Source organism: Notothenia rossii (assembly GCF_949606895.1).
Source record: "Notothenia rossii genome assembly, chromosome: 11".
NCBI lineage: Eukaryota > Metazoa > Chordata > Actinopteri > Perciformes > Nototheniidae > Notothenia > Notothenia rossii.
In genome coordinates this window covers 40,947,931-40,972,388 of record NC_136910.1, presented here as the reverse complement: position 1 = coordinate 40,972,388, position 24,458 = coordinate 40,947,931, and the positions used below count along the sequence as shown (strand labels likewise).

Genomic DNA, 24,458 nt, shown 5'->3' with positions numbered 1-24,458 from the left:
CATTTTGCATGATAGGCCCCCTTTAAGTGATTTTCCAAACAGGTGATTTATAGTGTGTTTTATAGTCAAAAACCTGCAAAAATAATAATAACCCTGGGGACCATTTAACGGATAACTGCACATTTAAAAAATGTGTACAAAAAATACTTGATATTCGAAAGTGAATTAAATAACATCCTGTCTTTAAGTAGATTTAGAGTCTCTAACTGAATTTGCTCTGGAGAGTAACTATCATCTAGGACAGTTTCCTCTGACACTTTCAATGATTTGATCAGTTTGAAAAAATCTTTTGAAAAAGGTACTTTAATTTCTTAAAGTACATTTTTTATTTCATACACTTTTTGCACTTTTTGCAAAAAGTCCCAGCAGCCTATGTTTTGGGTGATGGGGCAATGTCCAAATATAAAGACATATGCTTTCATTTCTAAAAGAAGGCCAGCATTAGGCACTGGCAAATTAAGCTTGACCAATGACACGTAACGATGACATAAGTCTATCCAAAAAGAACAGGGAATAAATTGCAATAAAAACAAGATTAGGTCAGTCAATCCAACCTCCAGCTTGAATGAGACATAACGTATAATATAAACAGACAAATAACTTTTCTTCCCTGGGGAAATAAGAGTTGCTGGAGAGGAGCTTCGACACAGACTAACACTTGAAACTAGCAGAGTCATGCAGTCAAGTGCTGTTGGTTAAATGTTGGATACTGATGTCAAGCCTCCTGAGCTAAATTAGTCATTAGTGATGGATTCATTAGCTTGAGATTGAACTGGGACACCTTAATTATTCATTTGCATGAGCTCAAAGGACTTAAACCTGGATTTAAAGCTTTCTAGTAAACCTAATTTGGTTGTACTGAAGGTAAATAGAGAAGTAAATTACACTTTAGTGAAGAAAGTTTTGCATATACTCACCAGTAGTTTTCTCTTGATTTAAGAAAACAAGTTTAGTGTTTTGGACATCCACTAGATACACACATTATTTAACCTCTGCTGGGCCACATTGAAGAAAACTTCCTATCATCACAAACAACTTTTAATCAATTTAGATAAATCACCTACAAAGGAATGATATGTTTAATCAGGAGCGGCTGTTTAAAATGGACACCACACACTTTGAAAACTTGATTCCTAATGGTCTATTAAACATTTAGGGATCCTGACAGTGTGACTGTGACTAGAAGATTCTTATCGCACTGATCCTGGCCGACAGACAGCACAATAAATGTTGCATTGCTTAAGACTGCTACGGCAATCCAAACCAATGCAATGCGTGTCAGTAACACGATTGATTATAGGCAAAATAAATGGAATAGTACTTGTGCTAAAGGCTGATGATTGCTTTTCTGCTTGCAAAATACTATTTCCAAAATCAGCCGAAAGCGTATTTGCTGTATTAAATACCTGACCACTCGCTGCATTTCTCCTTTACCACCTGGGATTTGAGAGTAATGAACCAAAATTAAGTCATATTTTAATACAACAGCAGCATGTGTGCCAGCTACAATATCTTATTTGCAGCTTGTCATAAATACAGTGCAGGCACACATTTCACATTCAGGTCTGGGATCAGTTTCCAACAAAAGCCATATGTGAACAAGGATGTTTTGAACATTTCATGTACATATTAACTCTGATAGACAGGATTACACCTGTTTCTGTAAAAATCTAAATACCCTGAGCTGTCGTTTATTGATCCCTTGTTAATACAACATTTAACTAAGCATGGTCCAACAAAGTAAACCAATTAAACTGCAGACAATTAAGAGACTGATAGCCCACATGACACTCTCTAATCAATAGCTCCTTCTCAAAGCTACCACCTCGTAATTCTGAAGTGATTTTTAATTATCTTCAAGCTTTTTACCACTCTGTTCCCGCATGGTTAATTAGACCCTTTTCAAAGTGTACTTTTTGACATGTCATAGCAGGACAAGCACAGGCGTGACTAATAGCACTTATTAACAATTGAAGGGCCCTGCCAATCAGCAGCAGAGCTCAGCGATTAGCAACTGATGTTATTATCGGGTTGCATTTACCAGCAATTCCCTTGATCATTACAATATTATTACCGTCAAAATCAAAGGTCACCTATTACGCAAAATCCACTTTTTCATGTCTTTTATTCATAAACTCTGTGTAAAGAGATTCTGGAAGTTTCCGGAAAAAAGATTCACTCACTTTTTGTCCTGTCTGAAAATGAGCTGATCAGATTTTGGCCACTTTATGATGTCATAACGATTTTTTGGCTTGTGTAACCATTAGCCAATCACCAACCAAGGTAACCCCCCTCCCCACCTTATCACCTGAATCTCCTCCTAGAGCACCATTGTGTTATTTTTAACCAAATATCTCTCAGAGGGGCGTGGGGAGTTGCTCCTTATTTTCATCTATAGTAACAGACAGAGAATCAGCACTTTTGAAACAGGGCTGAAACAGAGGGGATTATGGGATGCTACAATGATCTGTTTGGTGTTTGAAGCACTTCAGAGACATGTTTAGTATATACGTAGCTGAGACCTATCACATAATGAAAAACAGTATAGGGGATCATTAACATTCATTATGCTTAAGGATAGGGTGGATTTTATATATCTTGTATCGTTATTTAAAAGAAACATCAGTATATCAAAAATGTATCCAGCTCAAAATGTTCTTCGTGTCTGAGACAACACTTTTCCTACTTGCAAATCCAGGCTTCTTTGTGAGGATTTGCAGACCATAAACGCAGTCATTAGATTGGTGTAGCTTGGTGAGGGCAGCTTGGGATTAAAACTGGGCTGAATTCAAGGCAAGAAAATTCCAAGATTAAGAGACTTTGCATCACTGTGAAATGACCCTGGCTCCTCCTCGACCCACTCTGAAAACCCTTCAACCTTACACAACACTTTCATCTGCTCCTCAATGGCAGTGCAATGAACTGGGGCTACTGCATTGTTGAGGACATTTGCATGGTGCAAGTATATTTCAGTACTTCTTCTTTATTTGCCGCTTTTGAATGTGAAATGTAAAGGTCCCCTATTATACTGTTTTTCATCAATATATTACAGGTCTCAGATACATACAAAACATGTCTCTGAAGCGTTTGGCTCCGAATACCAAACAGATCCTTGCAGCATCCCATAATCCCCTCTGTTTCAGCCCTGCTTCAAAAGTGCTGATTCTCTGTCTGTTACTTTAAATGAAAATAAGGAGCCACTCCCAACGCCCCTCTGAGAGAGATTTGGTTAAAAGAACACAATGGTGCTCTAGGATGAGATTCCGGTGATACGGTGGGAGGGGGGGTGGTTACCTTGGTTGGTGATTGGCTAATGGTTACACAAGCCAAAACATCGTTATGACATCATAAAGTGGCCAAAATCTGATCAGCTCATTTTCATATACATTTCTTTTTAATATATATAAATGGATCAGGACAAAAAGTGAGCAATCTTTTTCCCTGAAACTTTCAGAATCTCTTTTAACAGAGGGGACACATGTTTATGTAGCAAAGACATGAAAAAGTAGATTTTGCATAATAGGTGACCTTTAAAATCAAGCCTGACCTATCAATCTTCCAAGGTGAGGGCTCTGTGTGAGGTAATAGATCGAGCTGCAGGAAACCTCTTTCTTTTGGGAAATGTAACCTTGCTGTTCTGCTGACGCAGCAGCCTAAAACAACAGGAAGCCTTATCACCGAGACGGATTGAAGGGTTGGGGTTCAGGGAGGACAGATGTGAAAAGTAATGCGAGGATAAAAGAGGCTGAAACCGGGGAGGGCTATAGTGTCACAACTAAAAATATGTTTTGGGAGGAGTTATCGTCAGCGGGATAAATTAGAGGGTAGATGAGGAGAGGTGGACATCACAGATTACATATTTATGTCTATACGTGTAGACTATCCTTTACTTCATTCCCCAACCTTTGAACAGGAACAAATTGTATCCTCTTACCCTAAAATGTCCTGAATTATCTAAAGCAATTCCCTCTTGTTCCCTGCCCTAAATGCAGACAGAAACACACATGCAAGCGTGCACACACACAGACGGACTGCAAGCGTGCACACACACAGACGGACTGCAAGCGTGCACACACACAGACGGACACTTGTCTGTTTGCAGCTGGCTGTGGTCTGCGCCGTCTGGGGGCTAGAGTACTTCAGATCACCATGGATTACTACGGGATTTTCCCAGCAGCCTCTAAAATCTCTGGCTTTCAACATTCAGGGGATTTGACTATTTGGAGACATAATTAACATTTAGATTTCTCTCGTAATCAGCCGGACATGACGTCGCCACCGCTTTACTCCAGGGTTTCAACTTGCTCATAGCATAGCAGATATGTATACACAACATTTCAGACATGATGAGGTTTAGAAGCTGAAACACAGAGTATTTATGTATTTTAAAAACAACAATATCACACGATTGAAATAAAGCCTGCCAGTTGTTATCGCATTTTGTGAAATAAGAGATGTCTCACATATTTAAGTGACATCTACATCAAGATGTTATTCCGAATGAAAAAGACATCGACATAAAAATCGATATAAGCGAGAAATATTATGAGATAGAGACTTGAAGTTTCTCCAGCTTGACGTCCATAAAAGATACTGCAACCCCTAAATTGTGAGATTAAGTCACTGCATGCGACAGGTGACATACTTTGCAGATATTGTAAGTAATAATGCAGGTGAACAGAAAGTTCCTAGAAGCTTCTTACCATGTTGAAATGTTCAGTGGAAGAAAAGACTTTCAGGACTAATAGTGAGAACAGAAAACCTTCTTTTATTTCCTGTAATTGCTCAACAAAATAGTTTGAAAAGATTCAGAGAGGTGAAAAACACTTACATTTCATCTTGATTATTGGTACAAAAACACAAAAGTGAGCCGTAATGATTGATGCATTAGCAGAGGCACGTTGAAGAAAGATCTGTCCTTTTAAAGGTACTTGTAGGTCACAGACAAGAATTTTAAGAACACGATTTGGAATATTTGAAAGGTGAAATATCAAATGAGTTTTTTCCACCCCTTCTCAAATGGTGATTTCTTAAATTTATTTTTCAAAACCTACTTGTTGTGTTTTGATCTGACATGTAGTTAATTTCCGGTGCGATATTGTAAACATTTGGTAATTGTGGAGTAGAAATCCTGACGTGAAACGAAACTAAAGAGCAAACTCAGAGCACTTAAGGACAGTCCAACAAACCAAGATCACTGAGCACACAACGAAATGCCCTATGGTCAGTGTGAGGAGATCTTCATCAGACTCTTGTTTGGTTTTCATTACCATGAGTTTCTGATAAGACAGCAGACAGAGCAAATGACTAAAGTTACAATGAAAGAAAACCCGATTGGATTTCTCCATCAGGTCTAATCCTATTATTCAAGCACTGTGGGTGTGCCTACCTGTAGATGGGTAAGAAGCATACTGGTAACACAAGCAACATGAGCACGGCTGGTCCATGACTATTTCAATAGACGTCACCCATCAGGGGATCAACAGACGCCAGTAAAGCATTACTAAAAATACTTTCCAATCCTATGGGATTACTACTCATATGCAACAAATCAAGATTCAGGCAGTGAAAAGCTGTCAATAGTTCAACTCCTGATCCACTGTCTAGGCTCATGTGACCTCTGGCAGAGTACCTGTACCTGTTTCACTTCAACCAACTTGCAGCATACTGTATGTTACATTGAGCTTTGTTTAATGTCATGATCACGATTAAAGCCAATAACTTTAATTTTATGTATAAAAGGAAAACAAAAAATACCTTCCGTGATCAATGCCACTACATTAGAAATATGGTTATATTTTAGCAAAATAGACATGGATTAAGATTAAAATCATGGATGGATTAAAAGATTAAGAGCTGCATACATTTAACGGTAATAATAGACTGTTCGAGTTCTGTTTAAGGACACAGACGAGATGCAAGACTTGCTGGAGTATCACTAATATATATGACCATGTTTTTTTGATCATCCAACAGAGTTTGTCTTTGGGCGACATGTCCTTTCTTTATGTCGAAGGACCAGACATCAGGGCAAACGGTCAGCTCTGAAATGATTAACTTGTAATGGGGCATCAATTATTTGTCCTACCTGCTAATCAGGATCAGGTGTTAGGCCACTTTGTTGTCTGAAGAACCTGGAGTGCATCCAGGTCAGGCAGGCTGCCCAATGTGGCATTAAGGGCTAAACTAAGTACTACAGTATATGTACTGTACACACACTGTATGTTACTTATCTTAGCATAATGGATTGGGAAAGGAAATCAATGTTGATAGCAGGAAGTGGTACCGTACAAGACGTTCCCCAACTGTCAATTCACTTGTGACCATTTGGAATGAAGGTATAGGGGTTTCTTAAATATCCAACACATTTAAGGCAAAATAAATCGTCAGTTAGAATTGACCAGTGCTTATTCTGCATTTATGATTTATGTATTATCAGGATCACTGGAATTTCTAGCTACCCATTTCTACAATTATGTAGTATCAATCAAAATTGAGAATGGTCAACCATTTATAAAGGATTTTAGATGTCTGACTTTGATAATATGTAAACATTCAAAGTAATCAAACACAATTGTACAGTTCATAATGCTCTATGCAAATATATTTTATATTTTTAATCCTTATATGAGCAACTCTACAATCATCTTGAGTCTATGCCTGAGGTGTTACGACTCACAAGTTGTAAAAATGGGGATTCTAATAACATGAATGTGGTCTTCACTTTTACCGATCAAACAAGAGTGTTTCATTTAAAGTGAGAAGTTGTATTATACATACACATATATATTTAGATAGTGCCCTAATACTGTGCAACTTCAGCATTAGACAATACAACAAGAAGTCACTAGCTTTGACCCTCGCAGCGATAAGTAGTGGATAACCATTAGTTCTTAAAAATCAGCTTAAAGGTTAAGTACAACTGTTCCCTTGTGGTTGTGTAATCTGAGGTTAAACAAGTGCCCAGCTGTGTGGATCTAATAATGATGTGTCATGCCGACTGTCACTTTAACCCCGCTGAATTGCTAGTGGTTAACTTGTTGTATTGATGCACAAAGTAATGGAGCAACTCACATCATGTTAAGGTTGTTTGTTCTGCAAATGTTGTATTCTATCGTTGATTTTTGTTGAAATATCACCATCTCAGTTTAATATAATTGGCCGAGTTCATAGATCGGTGAAATGGCTCACTGGTGCGGACGAGCAACAATGGGACGGTGTGTTGTTGTGCACTCCCTTAATTGGATTTCTTGTTTTGATGTTTGCATACCTATACCCCGTCATTTTATCACAATCATCTTCTTGAGTGAGTTTCGTAATGCTCAGATTTGTCGGTTTGCTGATTAAGTCACCCTTGGCCTCGGCTGGTCCCTGTCCAATGCCTCCGCGTCATCGCAGAGGTCCATGATACTCTGAACCAAAGCTCGCAATCCTATTACAACATTACCATCTTCCCAGCTCCAATCAGGGTTTAATTAAAGCAGTCAGTCATGGGACAAGAGTAGAGAGAGGACAAGTGAATTAGTAGTCATGTCTGGCCCAGGAGGTGGAAGATTTGTATTTCTTAATTTGTGTCAGTTATTGAGCTTGGTCTCCTGGATGTTTTAGTGACATTATATGCTATTTACAACAATTACACAACAGATGATGTATTCAGGTGTACCTAATAGAAATAGCGGGGGGTGCTGCGGGAGTGTCTGCGTGCGCATCTCTCCCAGATGAGCTGAACAGTTTTTTTTGCACGATTTGAGAGCAGCCAGGCTGTGGAGGCACAGAAGGATCAGGAGCCCTGCCCTTTGGTTTTAAACAGGGCAGATGTGTGTAAATCCTTGAAAAGGGTTAACCCACACAAGGCTCCTGGACCTGATGGCATCCCTGGCCGTGTTCTCAGGGTGTGTGCAGTTCAGCTGGCAGAGGTGTTCACAGACATCTTCAACAGGTCCCTGCTGCAGTCTGTAGTCCCCACATGTTTAAAACACTCCACCATCATTCCTGTCCCCAAAAAGACAAAGGTCACCAGCCTCAACGACTATCGCCCAGTAGCACTCACCTCCATCATAATGAAGTGCTTTCAGCGGTTAGTCAAAAAAATTAATCCCCTCCTCCCTCCCTGACTCTCTGGACCCCCTGCAGTTTGCCTACAGAGCAAACAGGTTCACAGACGACGCCATAGCCCTCACCATCCACACTGCCCTCTCACACCTGGACCAGAGGAACACATATGTGAGAATGCTGTTCATTGATTACAGTTCAGCCTTCAATACCATTGTGCCCTCCAAGCTGGCCATCAAGCTCAGAGACCTCGGTCTCAACAGCGCCCTCTGTGACTGGCAGTGCGGGTGGGAAACATCACATCCTCCACCCTGATCCTCAACACCGGAGCCCCTCAAGGCTCTACTCCCTGTTTACTCACGACTGCGTGACCATACACAGCTCCAACACCATCGTGAAGTTTGCTGACGACACGACCGTCATCGGCCAGATCACAAACGACGAGACGGCGTACAGAGAGAAGGTCGAAAACCTGACATCTTGGAGGATACCAGCCTCTATCTCAACGTCAGCAAAACAAAGGAGCTGATTGTGGATTACAGCAAGCAGCAGAGAGAGGGACATGCCCCCATCGCCATCAATGGGACTACTACGGTGGAGAGAGTCAGCAGCTTCAGGTTCCTCGGGGTCCACATTCCTGAGGACCTGACATGGACTCTTCACACTACCACCATCACCAAAGAAGTTCGACAGCGGCTCTTCTTCCTCCGCAGGCTGAGGAGGTTCAACATGGACTCCAGGATACTCTGCAACTTCTACAGGTGCACCATAGAGAGTATCCTGACTGGCTGCATCACGGCCTGGTACGGCAGCTGCACCGCCCTCAATCGTAAGGCTTTACAGAGGGTGGTGAAAACTGCACAGAACATCACCAGGACGGAGCTGGCATCCATGGAGGACCTATACTCCCAGCGGCTCAGGAAGAAATCCCTCCGGATTATAAAAGACCCCCATCACCCCAGCCACAAACTGTTCTGTCTGCTGCCGTCTGGCAGGCGTTACCGCAGCATCCGGACTAAAACCTCCAGATTCAGAGACAGTTTCATCCCACAGGCAATAAGACTGTTAAACACCTGAACTGTTGAAACAACATCCATAACATTCATCTGGCTGCTACTTAAAAAATATTTATCTATTTACCTAATACATCATATTTCAATGACTTGCATATAGACTATTTTTCCTCTTGTATTTACTGTTGGTTGGTTATTGGCTAATGGCTACACAAGCCAAAAAATCATTATGACATCATAAAGTGGCCAAAATCTGATCAGCTCATTTTCAGACAGGTTTTCTATATAACAGGATCAAGAAAAAAAGTGAGCAAATCTTTTTTCCTGAAACTGTCAGAATCTCTTTACACAGAGGGGACACATGTTGATGTATACAGTAAAAGACATGAACAAGTGGATTTTGCATAACAGGTGACCTTTAAGGCATCACTCCAAATGCTCAAACTATTGTATATACATAGAATGACTTGCAGAAAATAAAAAAGGGGCATTGTAACACAACGCTGCCATCCTGTAGCCGGCTGCTATTTGTGGCGTAAGCAATGGCTGGCAGAGCGGGGTATGTAATGTTTCATGTCCAGATGAGCTATTGACTGTAAGCAGATATGACTGGCTGTAATCTTTGAGACACACTGCAATTTCAGCAGAAGCAATGAGTCTATCGTAGGAAAACAAGAGCACATTTTATCAGGCAAGAAGCAGGGTATTTGGCAAAAAGAAATCTGGGTATTCCGTAGGATATAAGGCAGGATTAAAACGCGCTGGGATCATCTTGAATGTTATTCAGCATTCAGTGTATTAAGCTTTTTAATGTAGACTTCCAAGCTGCATAAGGTCATATTATGTTGGTCATTATCATGCAGATCCAGATGCATGACAACACTTGGAATTAGGGATAAGATTTGTGGCCAAACCTGAAATGAAAGGTTTATCGTACTTTGAAAACATCTGACGCACATCCCCCTACCGGTAAATGTATTCTTGTGCTTATTCCCTGACATCTAAATGGGCCATCTGGGATTTGCACTTTGTTCAATTTCAGTGTTACTTTAAGCCATAAATCTTATGCAACATTTTTATTTGTATGTAGGGTTAGGGTTCCCTGTCCCATGAACTGTATAACTCAAGTTATGCAAGCTTATAGGGGAAACAGTTGGCATACAAACTAATCCTAAACACAAACTGAGAGAAAACGCACCCAAAACATCCAGGGATGTCTGTTACACATTACCTTTGTATCATTAAATCATGATCTCAGCCAAACATGCAAAAATATCTGATCTAATACCCTCATGGTGATGGACACAAGTGAATGGAAGAGTGTGTGTGTGTTCAGTGTGGGTGTGTAATGCCACATTGTGGAGAGGGTCTCAGTCTAACTTGATTATGCTCTTTGACGCCTTTAGGAAGAGTTACGATTATTTTTTCACCCTAAAGATTAAGTATAAGCTGTTTCTAAATTGTTCAATATTCATATATTCATTCCAAAAATCAAGCACAGATGTTGTTGAAAGTAAATGTAAATAATGTAAAACTATACTTTACACAGAGGAATACCTCCTGTGACTGTTATATTATTTTATTATGTTATTCTAATTGTTGATTGGTTGTTTGTGAAGAGTGTGGGGAGTTTTTCAAGACAGAGCTATTTTTCTAATGTATTTACCTTAGGCAGTTTTTGTGTTATCTTTCATTCACAACCTTCACCTGAAAAGTATAGTAAAAAATGCTACTTGGTGTGTTTCTGGAAAAAGTTAAAGATGTTTTCTGAAATAAGTATAGGTTGCTATAGGTTATTATATATGTTGCGAAAAAAGACCTAAAAGTGTACATACTTGATGAAAATAAACATATGGGAGAAGACTGAGCTTTAGGCATTTTGCAAAATAAACTATAGTTGAAAACTAATCGATTGTCAAACATTCAATCCAATCAAAGAATACAAGAAAAGAGAATAGATTCAGAAGAATAATGTTTAGTTGGTTGTTGCAAATGTTCAGGCTCCATCTATCCAAGGGATACTTATCTAATGAGTACATTCAATAAATGATTGCACTTTACTTCAATTGTTTTGAATGCATGAAGTTTACTTGTAACATATGTACATATGTAAATGTTACAATGTGGTATTAGTGCTTTTTACTAATGTATTCTGTCTGGTTCCCAATGTGCTTTTGGATGGTTTATCCAAGCAAAAAGGAACCCTATAATTCAATCATGTTATGATCTGTTCATTTAACAAAGTTGTTAGTTTGTTTTAGGAGACGTTAGAGCTTGTAATCCCTAAATGTACATGTCATAATGCATTAATCTAATATTACTTTATTAACTAAACCGCACCATGCAGTTTTATTTGGAGAATATTATCTTCTCGCAATGCAAACTGCTGCTAAGTTTGCCTATATAAAAGCAAGTCCCTCTCTCTTTCAACTAGACAGTGCTATGCATTCAGTTCACCCACACTTTAAATGTTGGACCATATCTCCAACACCTATAAAAGGTGTGATTTCCGCAAGATGTCCAACTAGTTTCCTCATGTGAGCAGGGGCTATGATCACACTGGCACCACAATCTGTTTCACCGTGATGTCTTCTATTATCACTCCTCAGTAGGAAGCCAACCTGCCGCCAGCCGAGCTACAGGAGGCATGCATGCTGTGTGTCAATTGATTTAAAAACACGTCTTTATTAACTTAATATAACGCGTTCTGCTCCTATAATATCCACTTCGCCTGACCATGTGTGCTACTGGTGGCAGAGGAGGGGAAAGGTGACCGGGGGGGCTATCATGAGCCACATTATGTAAATAAGGTGCAGGGGCATGTGCCAGTTAAACCGCAGTGCCGTGCGAAGTGAGACAGAAGCTTTGGACGGTAGAAGCCGGGGCCGTCGGTAGATGGCGGTAACCCAAGAAACCTGATCCACAGAGTTCTCGGGCACTCTGTCTCAGTTTGCAGCACTCGCTCTGAAGGCAGAGGAGCTGAACAGTTTGAAGGACATAATAGAAAAACGCAAAAACCCAGGAGAGCTCACGGCGGGTCCTCTCGAGCTTTGCGCGCAGCACTCCCGAGCAGGAGACGGAACGCTTTGCCAAAAAGAACAACGGGAAAACTAAAAACACCATGGAAGACAAATCGAATTCGTTCTCCAGCAACAAGGAGGAGAAGGCGGATGGGAATAATGTTTTTCAGAGGCAAGACTCGATACAGAAAAATAACACGGGGAGCCAGAACATGAAGGACCACGGCAACTCAGTGGGCTTCAAGGGGGAGCGGGAAGAGGCCATGGCCGGTTTTGACGATCTGGACGAGGAGGACAGGCAACATGGTTTTATGCAGAGGCAATTTGGGGCCATGATGCAGCCCGGAGTGAATAAGTTCTCCTTGCGTATGTTTGGCAGTCAGAAAGCCGTGGAGAAGGAGCAAGAGAGGGTGCAAACGGCCGGATACTGGATCATTCATCCATATAGCGATTTTAGGTAAGGGCTGGAAAAAACACCTGCTCACCCTCCCTCTTTTTTTCATCCACCCCTCCCGTCACCCGGGGGTCTGCAAGCTATACACTTTCACACATGACGCTCTGTCATCGGCACAGCCTGCCCCGAAGCGCAAACGCTAATCTGTATTTAGGCAGTCAGACTCAGGGCTTCACCGAAAAAATGTGTTCAGCGAGTGTCTGTGTTTCATTGCGGCATTTTTATTATAACAGAGAGGGACGCATTGAGGCTACAAAGGTGTATCAGTGAGATGTCCTTGGAAAAAGGATGGTGAATGTCAACACACACAGGCGCACCTTCTCCTGATTGTTCCCCCGTATCACCACAGAGTCGGCTCTTCAGTGCGATATGTTCCCGTAGAGGTGACAGTACCTGGACACAATGTGACAGTGCCATTGCACCATCACGGTTGTAAACATTTCATTGTAGGCGGAGGTACGAGGCGACGGGCCTGTGTGCAAAAAAAATGTACAGAATGCGGTAAAATCGTGCAGGGAAACGATTAGGGAGAAAATGGCCGTTTTTGGAATTAATCAGTCTAAATTAATCTGGCTAACACTAGACAACACTTATGGATGAGTGATGTGTTTTTAAGGGGGAGTAAATGTAATGGAATGTGTTTGTTTTTAGAGGGGCTCATCATCGGCACACTTACTTCCTTCATTCATGCCACAGTGACATGGTATTTTATGGCTTGTCATTTTCAACATATAGTCCCATTGTTGTGAAGAGTGATTCTGTAAGTGGAAACTACATTTAGCCTGACTCTATTATCACACATTCATGATGAGTATAGTGTTGCAAATGAGTCTTGCCATTGTGAGTTTAGACCAACTGCTTCTAATGCGTGCTCTAATTTGTTTAACATATCTGGCAGAGCACAGTCAAATGGTAAACAAATGAGATCATGTACAGCCAGGACGGGTTCTCTACACGCTGCATGTTTACAGTTCACCACTCAACCAATTAAGCATCTCATCTGCGCCGGTGTCCCCTGGCACGGCTTGATGGTGACAATCATCCGCCTTTTCCATTGAAGCTAGTGACACGCAAGGGCACGTTGATCCCGCTGCCTGTAACACAGAGCTGTCCATGGTCCTGAACTCTGAGCAGGCCTGAGTATGCAGCACAATGTTTCTCTAAGCTTTAATGCATGCTCCTGATTCAGAGTCTGCAGGCTGAATTCTAATATAAAGATCTAAACTCTGCAAAACGTCACTTTATGAGCGCTAAGCTTTGCCTCGCTGGTATTGGTACACTGATCTTAATGCAACAACATCACAATAGCTCTAACTGCCATTTCACTCAAAAATAATGCTAAGTCGGATGCGCTGTACTAGCCCACACAAAGGCACACAGGCATATGCACATGCCCATGTGCTCGCACAGATGTACGATGATGGTGGGCAAGGATTAGTAGCACAACAGTCAATGAGCTTAGCGGTCTCTGAAAACAATTATGTAAGGACATTGACCTCTCTCTACAAGATGGCTAAAAGGTTACAATTCAGTCATATGGCCCTTTTACAGCTGGCTATAAATTAGTTTTATATATGGGCTGATCTACTGAATGCTTTTTTTGCTTAAGAGATAAAGAATTGAGGGGAAAAGTGACGGGTAAAGGCTCCATTATGGATCATATCACTGTTGTACACATATATAATGTATAACCATTGCATTGTCTTATAAATACGAGACTTGTTGAGCAATCAATGGCGATTTTTGCAATTTAATCTCTGCTGAAGGAGATTTTCTTTCACTAACTCAGACTGTGAAGCCCCCCTAAGGCTCCTTCCTCATGACATTTTCCAAAGGGCATTTTTTTTATAGGATGTCCTTGTCCTCAAGCTAGTTTTAAAGACAACCCCTTTTTGCAAGACAAATTGCCCCGTAGCTTGTACTTTAAGGTTAAATCTTAGGGCTTCAAGAAGCTCAAATACTGGTGCATAAATGATGGAGGTGCAAGGGTACACTTTGTTTGCCAGGTCTCCTTGTAATGTAGCTTGAAAAGTAATCTAATTCTAAACTGTAGGGCTTAACCTAGCCCCTTAATTAATTTACTTTGTTTGTACATATTAAACATTTCCTGGACCTTATTCTTTTCTATACTGAGAGATTTTTATATGACCCAAAAGAGAAAACCCTGTAGGTTCTTTAATGAAAACTCTTACGTAAGTACAGTCCATGAATGACACCACTGTTCACACAGGCTTTATATTGCTTTGTGGGAGTGTTTGAAACTCAATATCCAACATATTCTTTGTATACAGTGGCTGCTTAAAGATTATTGGCAGGTTAGTAATATTCATTATTCATAGATTTTTAGAGAGGGCTCATGCATGGCATCATACACCTCAGGTTATTCTAAGGAGAGGCCTTTGTCGTTTGTTCTCTTCTTTCAGGTATTTTTAAAGAGGCCGTGTGTTTGGCCAAGACAGATGTGTATGTTTTATACATTAAGTCATAGTTTATCAAAGTTTGAAAAAAAACCTGGCAACCTGTCAAAGTTATGTAAAAATGACATGTTTTTCATCAGTTTGAGAATCCAGTGTAGATAATTAGTCGATTCAAACAAATAATAAAAGTAATGCCCTCCCAGACATGGATGGAAAGAGAATGATGTTTGGTTGTAGATCTGTACTCGTATGCTGTTTCTTTAATAACATCATCACTCACAGATGACTTTGACCGGAATTTATTTGATCTGAATCCCATTTTTCACACTCTATACATCACTCTGTACAGGCGTGTCACCTCTTGGAGCACGTCATACTCGTCACATTGCATATTGGATTGGGGCCGAAAGACTGTGCTGAGTAAAATTCTATGGGCTTCCCTCTGTTGCCTGGCAGGAGTGGTCTGACATTGATTATGATGGAGCACTTGTTGTAGGGTAGAAGAAATGAGCTGGCTTGATTTTGACCATTTTGTTAGCTCTTTGATGTACAACAGAGGCGGCACATTATTCTGCTCTGAGCTCAATGGGTTGTCTTTTCTGGGTTCTACAGCACCATGCTCCTGTTTTAGATAAGCCCACTTGGCTATAAAAGTCAATATTGGGCGAAGACCATGTCTGGCTTTTTGGTTTTCTGTGATATATTTGTGGGTAAGAAATACGCTTTTTTTTTTTTAAATAGTCCTTGCAGGGTGCACACATCTGGCAGAGGAACCGATGCTGTGTCTGCAGTGTTGCTTCAAAGCCTGTCTAATGTGTTTTGGAAAAGTGATCCAGTGATTGCAGCTCCCACTTTAATCAATCAGAACAGCTGCCTGTTGGTGTGTTTGGGAGCATGTTGACAAATTGAGGAAGGATTCGGCATAAGAAATAACTAGCCGTAGTGCAGGGTGCATCCTGATGGGGAAAAACCTCAGGGAAGATATAAGCTGGAGCTGGAGGCGAGTATATGAGGAGAGCTCCATGTGGATGCAGAGTTGAAGCGTCAATGGAGCTGCAGAACCTGAAGCAGGAGTGTGGCTGATAACCAAGTGCATCACTGGAGTAGGAGCTGCATTTACAGCTAGGCGCACGCACATCCTCTTAGCTACTGGTTAAACTGGGGCTGGGTGCTTTTTCCGAGTGGAGGCAATGAAGCAAGCTTTTAAGTCGATGATGTAGCAAGAGCAGGGCGCAGTCTTCGAGCTGTCGTTGGAGCTGACTGCATTGGCACACTTCGTGACTGGCTCTTTTTAAAGAGAGAGGGGACAATTTGCTTTGCATTCAAATACGTGAAATGCTCTTTGTTTTTCAAGGATTTATTGAACTGTGCTACATGCTCCCCTCTAATTCAGCAACATGTTTTTCTGCCTTCTGTTTTATAGTTTCAAATTCAAGAAGTGAAACACAATCTTTTATTCATTAGATAAGTGGGTGTGTTGGAGGTCACGTACAGTGTAAATGCCACCTACACAAGTCATGAGAGGAACAGAAATATCCTGGAGATGTGGGCACTGTGTGGGCTTTTGTTTATGTTAATGAGTGGAAAGCATCATGCATTTACTTGAAATATTACAGTTTAACAGACGCTCATATTGTATTCTTGAGTGGTATAAGTACATTTGGTTTTTTACCCTTTAAATCCACATATAACAAAAACAGTTAATGAACTTTGCTTTTCTGAGTTCTTGTATTTAAAACTTAGTTTCTTTTTAAATGTCTACCTGTTCTAACATTTCTCTTTTTTAATCGTAGACCAATTAAGCTATCCTACGCAATTTCAGTTTTCCTCAGATCCATAGATTCATGAAATAAAATAATTGTTTCATCTTTATTTGTTGTTCTTGTTCCCCTCCCATACGAATATGTTTTCATTGTGAATAGTTTTAAAGCAATTTAAAAGATGACTCATTGCGGATGTCATCACTGAAGCCTCGTTTTAAAAATATAAATGGTAATAAAAAGAATAACCTGTGACGCATACTGCTCGGTGTCCTTGCATGTTGGATGGAGGCAGACTGAATATTATACAATAGTGTCTTTAAGTATTCAACATGGCATGATAAAGGGTTTGTTTTTATATTCACTTAGTCTATGCCCATTGAGATTGTTTCATACGTTCCTACCATAGATACTTGAGGAATAAAGTGCATCATGTATTGTGCTTAGTTGTATCACCTAACGTACGGCTCATGAAGAGTCCAATCCCTACATCTATAGTTCAATGTCTGCTGGTGTAAAAATACCTATAGTGGATATTAAGAACCACCTGGATGACCCCTGTTTAGTTGGAGTGAAGACAATTATCGGATACATGATCTGTGGGTATTTATAAAGCCAAGGCCCTGTCTTAATTCGTTCAAACAGATCCATTACTGGGTGGCCAGCCAGACAGGCAGCCTGCCAGCCAGCCAGCCAGTCCATTTCCATCTTCAACAGCAGCAACGTACGGGCAGGCAGGCAGAGCAGAGGCAGGCAGCGATGGCGTCAGTGAAGAGTTTTTAGCACGAGATAGGATTCCTGAAAGCATCTATTTTCATTCACGGTTGCTCGGCCTTTATCGAGGCCCAGGACACTTCGTGAGAAGAGCAGGGTGCTGATGAATCACTTCTCTGTTCATCACAAGACAGAGGGCAGGGACATTATCACAGCAAGGAGGACCAAAGGGTCTCCTACTAAAGTCCTTAATACAAGGAAAGGGCCAGCAGCACATCTTTCATGCCCTTGAATAATAGTTGTATTACTTTCAGTAACTTTGGGACTATAAGCATATGGAGCTCTCAAAGCACGAGCTAATGCTACCTAATTCTCTTGTGAGGACAGCATTAGGCAAGACCTTATAGCCTCTTCAAGTCCACAAACGATAGTGTTGAACAATTCCTCAGTGATTGTTAAGACCCATAGTCTACTCTAAATGTTAGATGGCAAACTTATAGTAAAAGTTCTAAAGTCAGACTATAAAACCACCGTCATGTTAGGCCACGTTAGCTGCAATATCTCAGCATATATCGGATTAATTGTCGTGTAAGGTTGTAAAGCAATTCAAGTTCCCCAGAGGATGAATCCTGCTAACAACCTGTTGATGTCTTGCCAACTATTAGATGGATTATAATTCATTGTAATTACTTTGGCGATGCCGCTATAATCAGGTCAAATTTTGTATCTGTCCAATATTTTGGTTTGTGACCAAATACCGGAAAACATTTCCATCACCCATGTTCTTTATCTTTAGTGCTTATTAGACGTGGTTGAGTTAGCATGCTGATGTTAGCAATTGATTTCAAAGCGCTGCTGTCTTTAAGTTCTACCTAGACTCTATTTCTTACCCTAGGAATATGCAACAGTTGGACGGCTTCATACTCTTAGACAAACTCTTAGACGTGTAACCATATTATTTGGATTGAAATGTGAACACCGTCTGTCTGCCTACTACAACATGTTTTCATCTTTGCTTTACTAATGTATGCCTGTCTCTTTGCAGGTTCTACTGGGACTTGATCATGCTCATCATGATGATGGGGAATCTAATCATCATTCCTGTGGGAATAACCTTCTTCTCAGAGCAGACCACCACCACCTGGCTGGTCTTCAATGTGGCCTCGGACACCATCTTCCTGGTGGACTTGGTCATGAACTTCAGAACTGGGATTGTCAACGAGGAGAGCTCCGAGATCATACTCGACCCCAAGATCATCAAGATGAATTACCTGAAAAGCTGGTTTGTTGTGGACTTCCTCTCCTCCATTCCAGTGGATTATATATTTTTAATAGTGGAGAAAGGCTTTGATTCGGAGGTTTATAAAACAGCCCGTGCCCTGCGAATCGTCCGCTTCACCAAGATCCTCAGTCTTCTGCGTCTGTTGAGACTGTCCCGACTCATCAGATACATACATCAGTGGGAGGAGGTATGTATATGGGTGTTTGTCTGTACACATCAGAGTAGGAGATTTAAATACATGTAGAGTAGGACAACAATGCAGAGTTATGGTTGTTTAGATTTCTCTGCTGCATGGTGGTTCTTCTCCCCGGCAACAACCTTGAAAGGTTAACCCACGGATATAATTGTGCAGGTTTAACGCTAATAGGTGCTGTCAATCACCACTGGTCAGAAGGCTTATCTGTAGATAACAAGTAATAATGTCAGTTTCAGCTCACTGATGGGTGAAATTAATTCAGAATCCGAAATCAAAAGTAATTGCCTCCTTTTCTTTCAGGTAAAAATGCATTATATAGTGGGTTATATGGATTTAGGGCATAATATAATGTACGCAGGAGTATAACGTCGTGACTTTATAAAGGTAAGATAGATATTAAAGGCTAAATGAACTACTTATGAATGTTTTGTTGGTGTGGCTGTACGAGATGGTGGATTTTGTGTCATCCTCAAGGTTAAACCCCAGCGGACATTACAGAGACTGATACATTATTACCCTCCATCGAGTCATTGCACTCTCTGACTCAGACTGCTTAACCGGGCTCTAGCCTTCTCCTTCCTGCGGTAACGATTTCATTACACACTGAAGGATTCCTTCCCTTATCATGACTGTTCCATTCCAGCAGGTAGATACATTTTCACATCGTGACCGGGAAAAAAAAAAGCGATGGCATCACGTTTGATTTAAAATGTAGTTTGAACTAAATGTAACCATAAATCTATTTAACAAGCTGGCTGCTCTTTTCTCACCTCATCCTCAACGTCCTTGCCCTCACAGCTCCCTGTCCGCCCCTCACTGTCTGTCTCCCCTGTTGTTATAGCTGCTGTTATCCATGCTATTTGTTACAAGCAAATGGTGCCGTTGCCAGGGCTCAACTTGAGGTTACATTCATTGGAGTGGACACACTGTATTGTGCAAGGATATATCAGTAACAAAAATGGCTTATTTACTGTATGAAGATGAAGCCATAAGCATTTATCTATAGTCATGAAGAGTATCTGGCCCAAGTTTGGCGTTAATAGTACAGTTATGCCGCGTTCCCATTTCCCAGCCCCATAGTATGGATCAATGAACATTTCTGGAGCAGGAAAAGATCATCTTTGTGCTCGACTATCAATGAGGCAGCACACTTTTATACTGTGTATCGCTTATATTTCTCTGTCAGTGTATGTTTAAAAATATCTTCTATTACCCTTAGTGCATAATGTGGCATTTGACAAACAAAAGCATTATGCATGCTTCAGCAGAGTTAAATTCAACCGCCAGTCCAAATGTGGATTTACTGTATATACGCACAACGAAACAGACACACAAACCATATTCTGAAAGAGAGCACCATATGGATCTCAGTCGCTTGGTGTTATGGTATTTGGCATGCACACAATGTGGGAAGTTGATTATTAATTTCAGATCGGGGCTGTACTGTATAAAATACCGCCGTGCAGTTTGCAGAGATGTATGCAGTGGGAGGATGAGATGGTATGGACCAGGTTAGAAACACAAATAGACGGTGCCCAAGGTTAATGAAAATCTGCAGTGAGCATACATTGAGGCAGGCAGTGCAGTATAGAGATGTCATAATGCTTGATACAACAGCAGAGCTCACTCCCTGCACTTCGTCTCACTAATGCTCAGTCATTCCTCTTTGTTTCCAATTGTCTCTCAGCACCATACCTTTCGTTTAACCTTTGAAAATTCAGCATAGAAATTAAATAGTTATTTTGGTGTTTAACAGACACAACAGCGAATCAGACACATCCAAAGGAGGCGTGAGGGGAAAGAAAAGGCACTCGTGGAAACATTCCAAGCTGTCGTAACATGTTAGGTGTAGGATGCAGGATTAGAGCTTTAATGGAGGGGCAAATGCAGTCCCCTGCTGCCATAGTGGGTTCCAAGTAAACAATCATTACAACATCCCCGGGATGGACTCGATTAGTTATTCAGACTGCGAATCTCAACCATAAATCATCTTGCAGCCCTGCACGTCCGTCATTCCTTCATCTGTCGTGTGCCTCCCCGCCCCCCTCTTTTCACTTTGTCACCATCTCTTCCTTCCATCTGCGAAGTAAAGAGGGTTGTTATTTCATCAGCGCTGGACCCAGAACTAGGCTAAGTCAGATTTGTTGATTTGCCAACACACAATTTTTTTGTGGTGACTTCATCTTCTTCCACTCTCAGGCCTTATACTCCAACAGTCTTCATTTGTACCTCACAGGAGCCGCATTTTCCTGCTTGGTTGATACCAACTTATTCATGTTTGAAATATTTTAAAGATGAACCTTAACTAATTCGATAGTAAAAACATGCTCGTGCCAAATGGGAACATACTGCTATGAAGTGGCTGCTGGGTATTATATGTAAAACAGCTGAAAAGAACAGTATTAGTGCCCACAGAGGAACTGATGCATCTTATTTATATCTTATTCCCATTGTCACTCATTAGTAGAAGTAGATTAGTCCATCTGGCTGTGCCAATATAAGCAATGATGGCCAAAAGAAACCTACAGAATAGTTTCAATAAGCATTATTACCAACTCTTATTTTATTTAAAGGCCACTAGCAAGACCCATTTTTGTTATAAAGGGTCTTACCCCAGCTTTTTTTCATTTAATTGAAAGATTATGGTAATTTTCATATACATACAAAAATCCTTCATCAATTATCCAGTAGAATGCATCACAGCATTTACAGCTACAGTACAGTTCATTTCAAATGACCTGTTTTGTGTGCTACTATTTCTATGCGTGCAGGGTTCTTTCTTTGTTTGTTCAATCATTTATTCATTTGTTTGCTCACACATAATTATTGCAATGCACGGGGCTTAGGGAAATTGCAGCAAACAGTGTGAAGGTCACGCAGGGCAGTAAATATACGCTCTGTATTCAAACATCACAATTTAAACAAGCACTGAACCAAATGGAGGCTGGAGCACGTTTCTACATCTAGAAAGAAACGTAGTGACTTTTTCCTTATATTCTTGGGAACATGTGAGTGCCTAAATTAAATCTTTGAAGTCTTTCTAAGTGGTACCGACATGTTTCCACTGTACAGTTGGTGTAGCTTGACTCAAAGACATGTACAACCGGCATGTTACACAGAACGTTTTTTAACCACTTTGTAGTGACGCCAGAAAGGGCAACAAGGACTCTTCTGCCAAGGGAAATGCTTTTTCGAGGGCATGTTTTTAGATCTTGAGCAATTCAACTACCAATTACACTTTTTTCCTTACAAAAATGTGTTTCGTAAATATTAGAATATGTTGCACAAAGTCATTTTAACCATGGTTCATTATTACGTGAGAAGTGTTACTTGTACTAATGGAATATCACTTGTTTCTGCAGTTACCCTCACTTCTACTTTAGTATCTTTCAGCTCTTTGTTTTGGTTTTGAAGCCACACATGTACAGTTTTTATTATCAATTATCAATCATTGGCTCTTTTACAGCATAACATAATCTAATGAAACTTCTTTATACTCCCTATATAGCACCAAACAGCAAACAGGCGAGGTTAGCAGGTGAACATGTAGCATTTATCAGCTAAAACTCAAGATATCTGCCTCAAGACTGGGGAAACAGAGTGAAACAAGAGAGTATATATTTAACTTAAATTCATCATGTATCCAGAAACTCCAAATAAAAAAAGTTCACATACATACAGTACATCAATAAATCCCTTATTAATAAGTTCCCCGTGTAGAGACCCACAGAAGACTTATATTTAATCACTATGGATTTAATAATTAAATCAAGTAATTAAGCAGTTTTTATAATGGTCATTTTTGGCCCTTTCATCTTTAATTTCGCCGGCATTTTGAGATGTTTCAAGGGCACTTTTGCCCCCTGCTCCTGTTCATTTCCAACCCTTCTTATGTTTTAGCTAATTATCCCAACGACCTTAAAGTCACAGTTCTTTTTCCACTTCCGCTGAGCTAACGTTGGACATATTCCAGGATTTACATGTAGATACCAGTCTGTCTAGTGCTAATTTTGGGTAATTGTATTTAATTAAAACATGCAAAAACAAACCAAAGGGGTAACATTTTCAAACTGCGGTAGAGAATGCCCACAGGTCCCAGTGCCACATCTGGCTCATCACAGCCACCAGGCCTCCCGCCAAATCCCAGCGCGAGCACCGGGGCTCAGGTTGGACGTGTGGCAGCAAACCACCCCCCCCGAGGGTTGTTGCCCAACACAGACTTTTTCTGTTACTCAACAATAGTGTATACTCATCAGGAGACATGATCTGTACAACACTGCATTTTGCTTACTGAAGATCAGGGATATTAGGGACTATTCTTTCATCCTCAAACCTGTACATACTGAAAAAAGGAACATCGTTTTTTGTGGAAATATCTTAGACATAGCAAAGTGCCACTCTTCTGTATAATCAGTTGTTTCTCATCAAGTCTTTTCTCTGAAGAAGAGTCATCAATGCTTGTTTTATAAGACACCTACTGGAACCTAATTATATTTCTCTGTGTGATGCTTCGTTGAAAATGTTGAATGAATACATTAGTTGAACATTTTACAAGCCAATTTAGCACACTGCACAACCAGAGAGCTAACATCATTCTGGGCTTGTACTGTTGGTCTGTTGTGACAAATGACTGATATATAGCAATATATTACAATGCATGCTTTATTCATAAACTAGCTGTAAGATCATGAGATATTCTCTCATCATTCTGAGGGAGATTCTGTCGTATTTAACTAGGAAAGTGTTGTTCTTTGTTGCAGCTGATGCCTTACATTTGAGTGATGGCACACACATGTGTTTATTTGTTTGTGTGGGTTGTTAAAATTGCACAGACTCTGCTCTATAACACACTGTAATCCTCGTTCACTCAATAATGAACAGAACATATGATAGATGCTTTTGCCCCCAGTTTGGGGCTTGTTTTCCCATTTAGTTAAACAGGTCGAGGTGTATCGCATTACATGTTGACCGGTCATGTTGCTGAGTCAACTGTATTTTGATACCGTTATAACACACTGTCAGACATGGTGAGCTACACAATGGTTGCCTACTGCTTCAATTAGTGTAAACAAACTGCAGTAGCAGGACTTTTGGTTACAAGCTTCACTTTCCACCCTGCTTTATTCTAACTCTTACCTAATGTGCAAAAGCCACTTCATTGATAAAACATACTATAATTACTAAGGGCTGCGCTTGTTTTCTTTGCATGTCTGCGTCATCATCTCATGCCATCATGTCATCACCAGAGATGAGTTCATGGAATAAGTATGCCCTAAAGCACCTGCCAATCATAAGCACAGTATGCAGCCTTGTTGAGTCTTCCCTGAATCCCTGATGTTGATTTGTGTCATGATCTCAGGCCTGCAATAAGAGCAGTATTCATGATTTTATAGAAAAGTGAGTTGGATGTGCGTGACGCATGTTGCAGCTGCTTGTAGCAAGAGGCCGCTATGCTAACCTCCTATATGTGCAGCTCCACTTTATCAGCATCAGAATCTGTTGAGAGCTGTCGTGCAAAAGCGACATCATGTGAGAGTCACTTCTCAAATT

General features: G+C 40.6%; 1 protein-coding gene across 1 annotated transcript in view; it reads left to right on the top strand.

The window, feature by feature from the left end:
• Window positions 1–11,920: 11,920 nt before the first annotated feature.
• Window positions 11,921–24,458, top strand: part of hcn1 (hyperpolarization activated cyclic nucleotide-gated potassium channel 1) — a 65,857-nt gene continuing 53,319 nt past the window's right edge. The window contains exons 1-2 of the mRNA XM_079659826.1: window positions 11,921–12,542; window positions 18,476–18,899. Of these exons, the coding sequence (XP_079515952.1) occupies window positions 12,187–12,542; window positions 18,476–18,899 (780 nt within the window). The 5' untranslated portion in view covers window positions 11,921–12,186. The remainder of the gene's footprint in view (window positions 12,543–18,475; window positions 18,900–24,458) is intronic.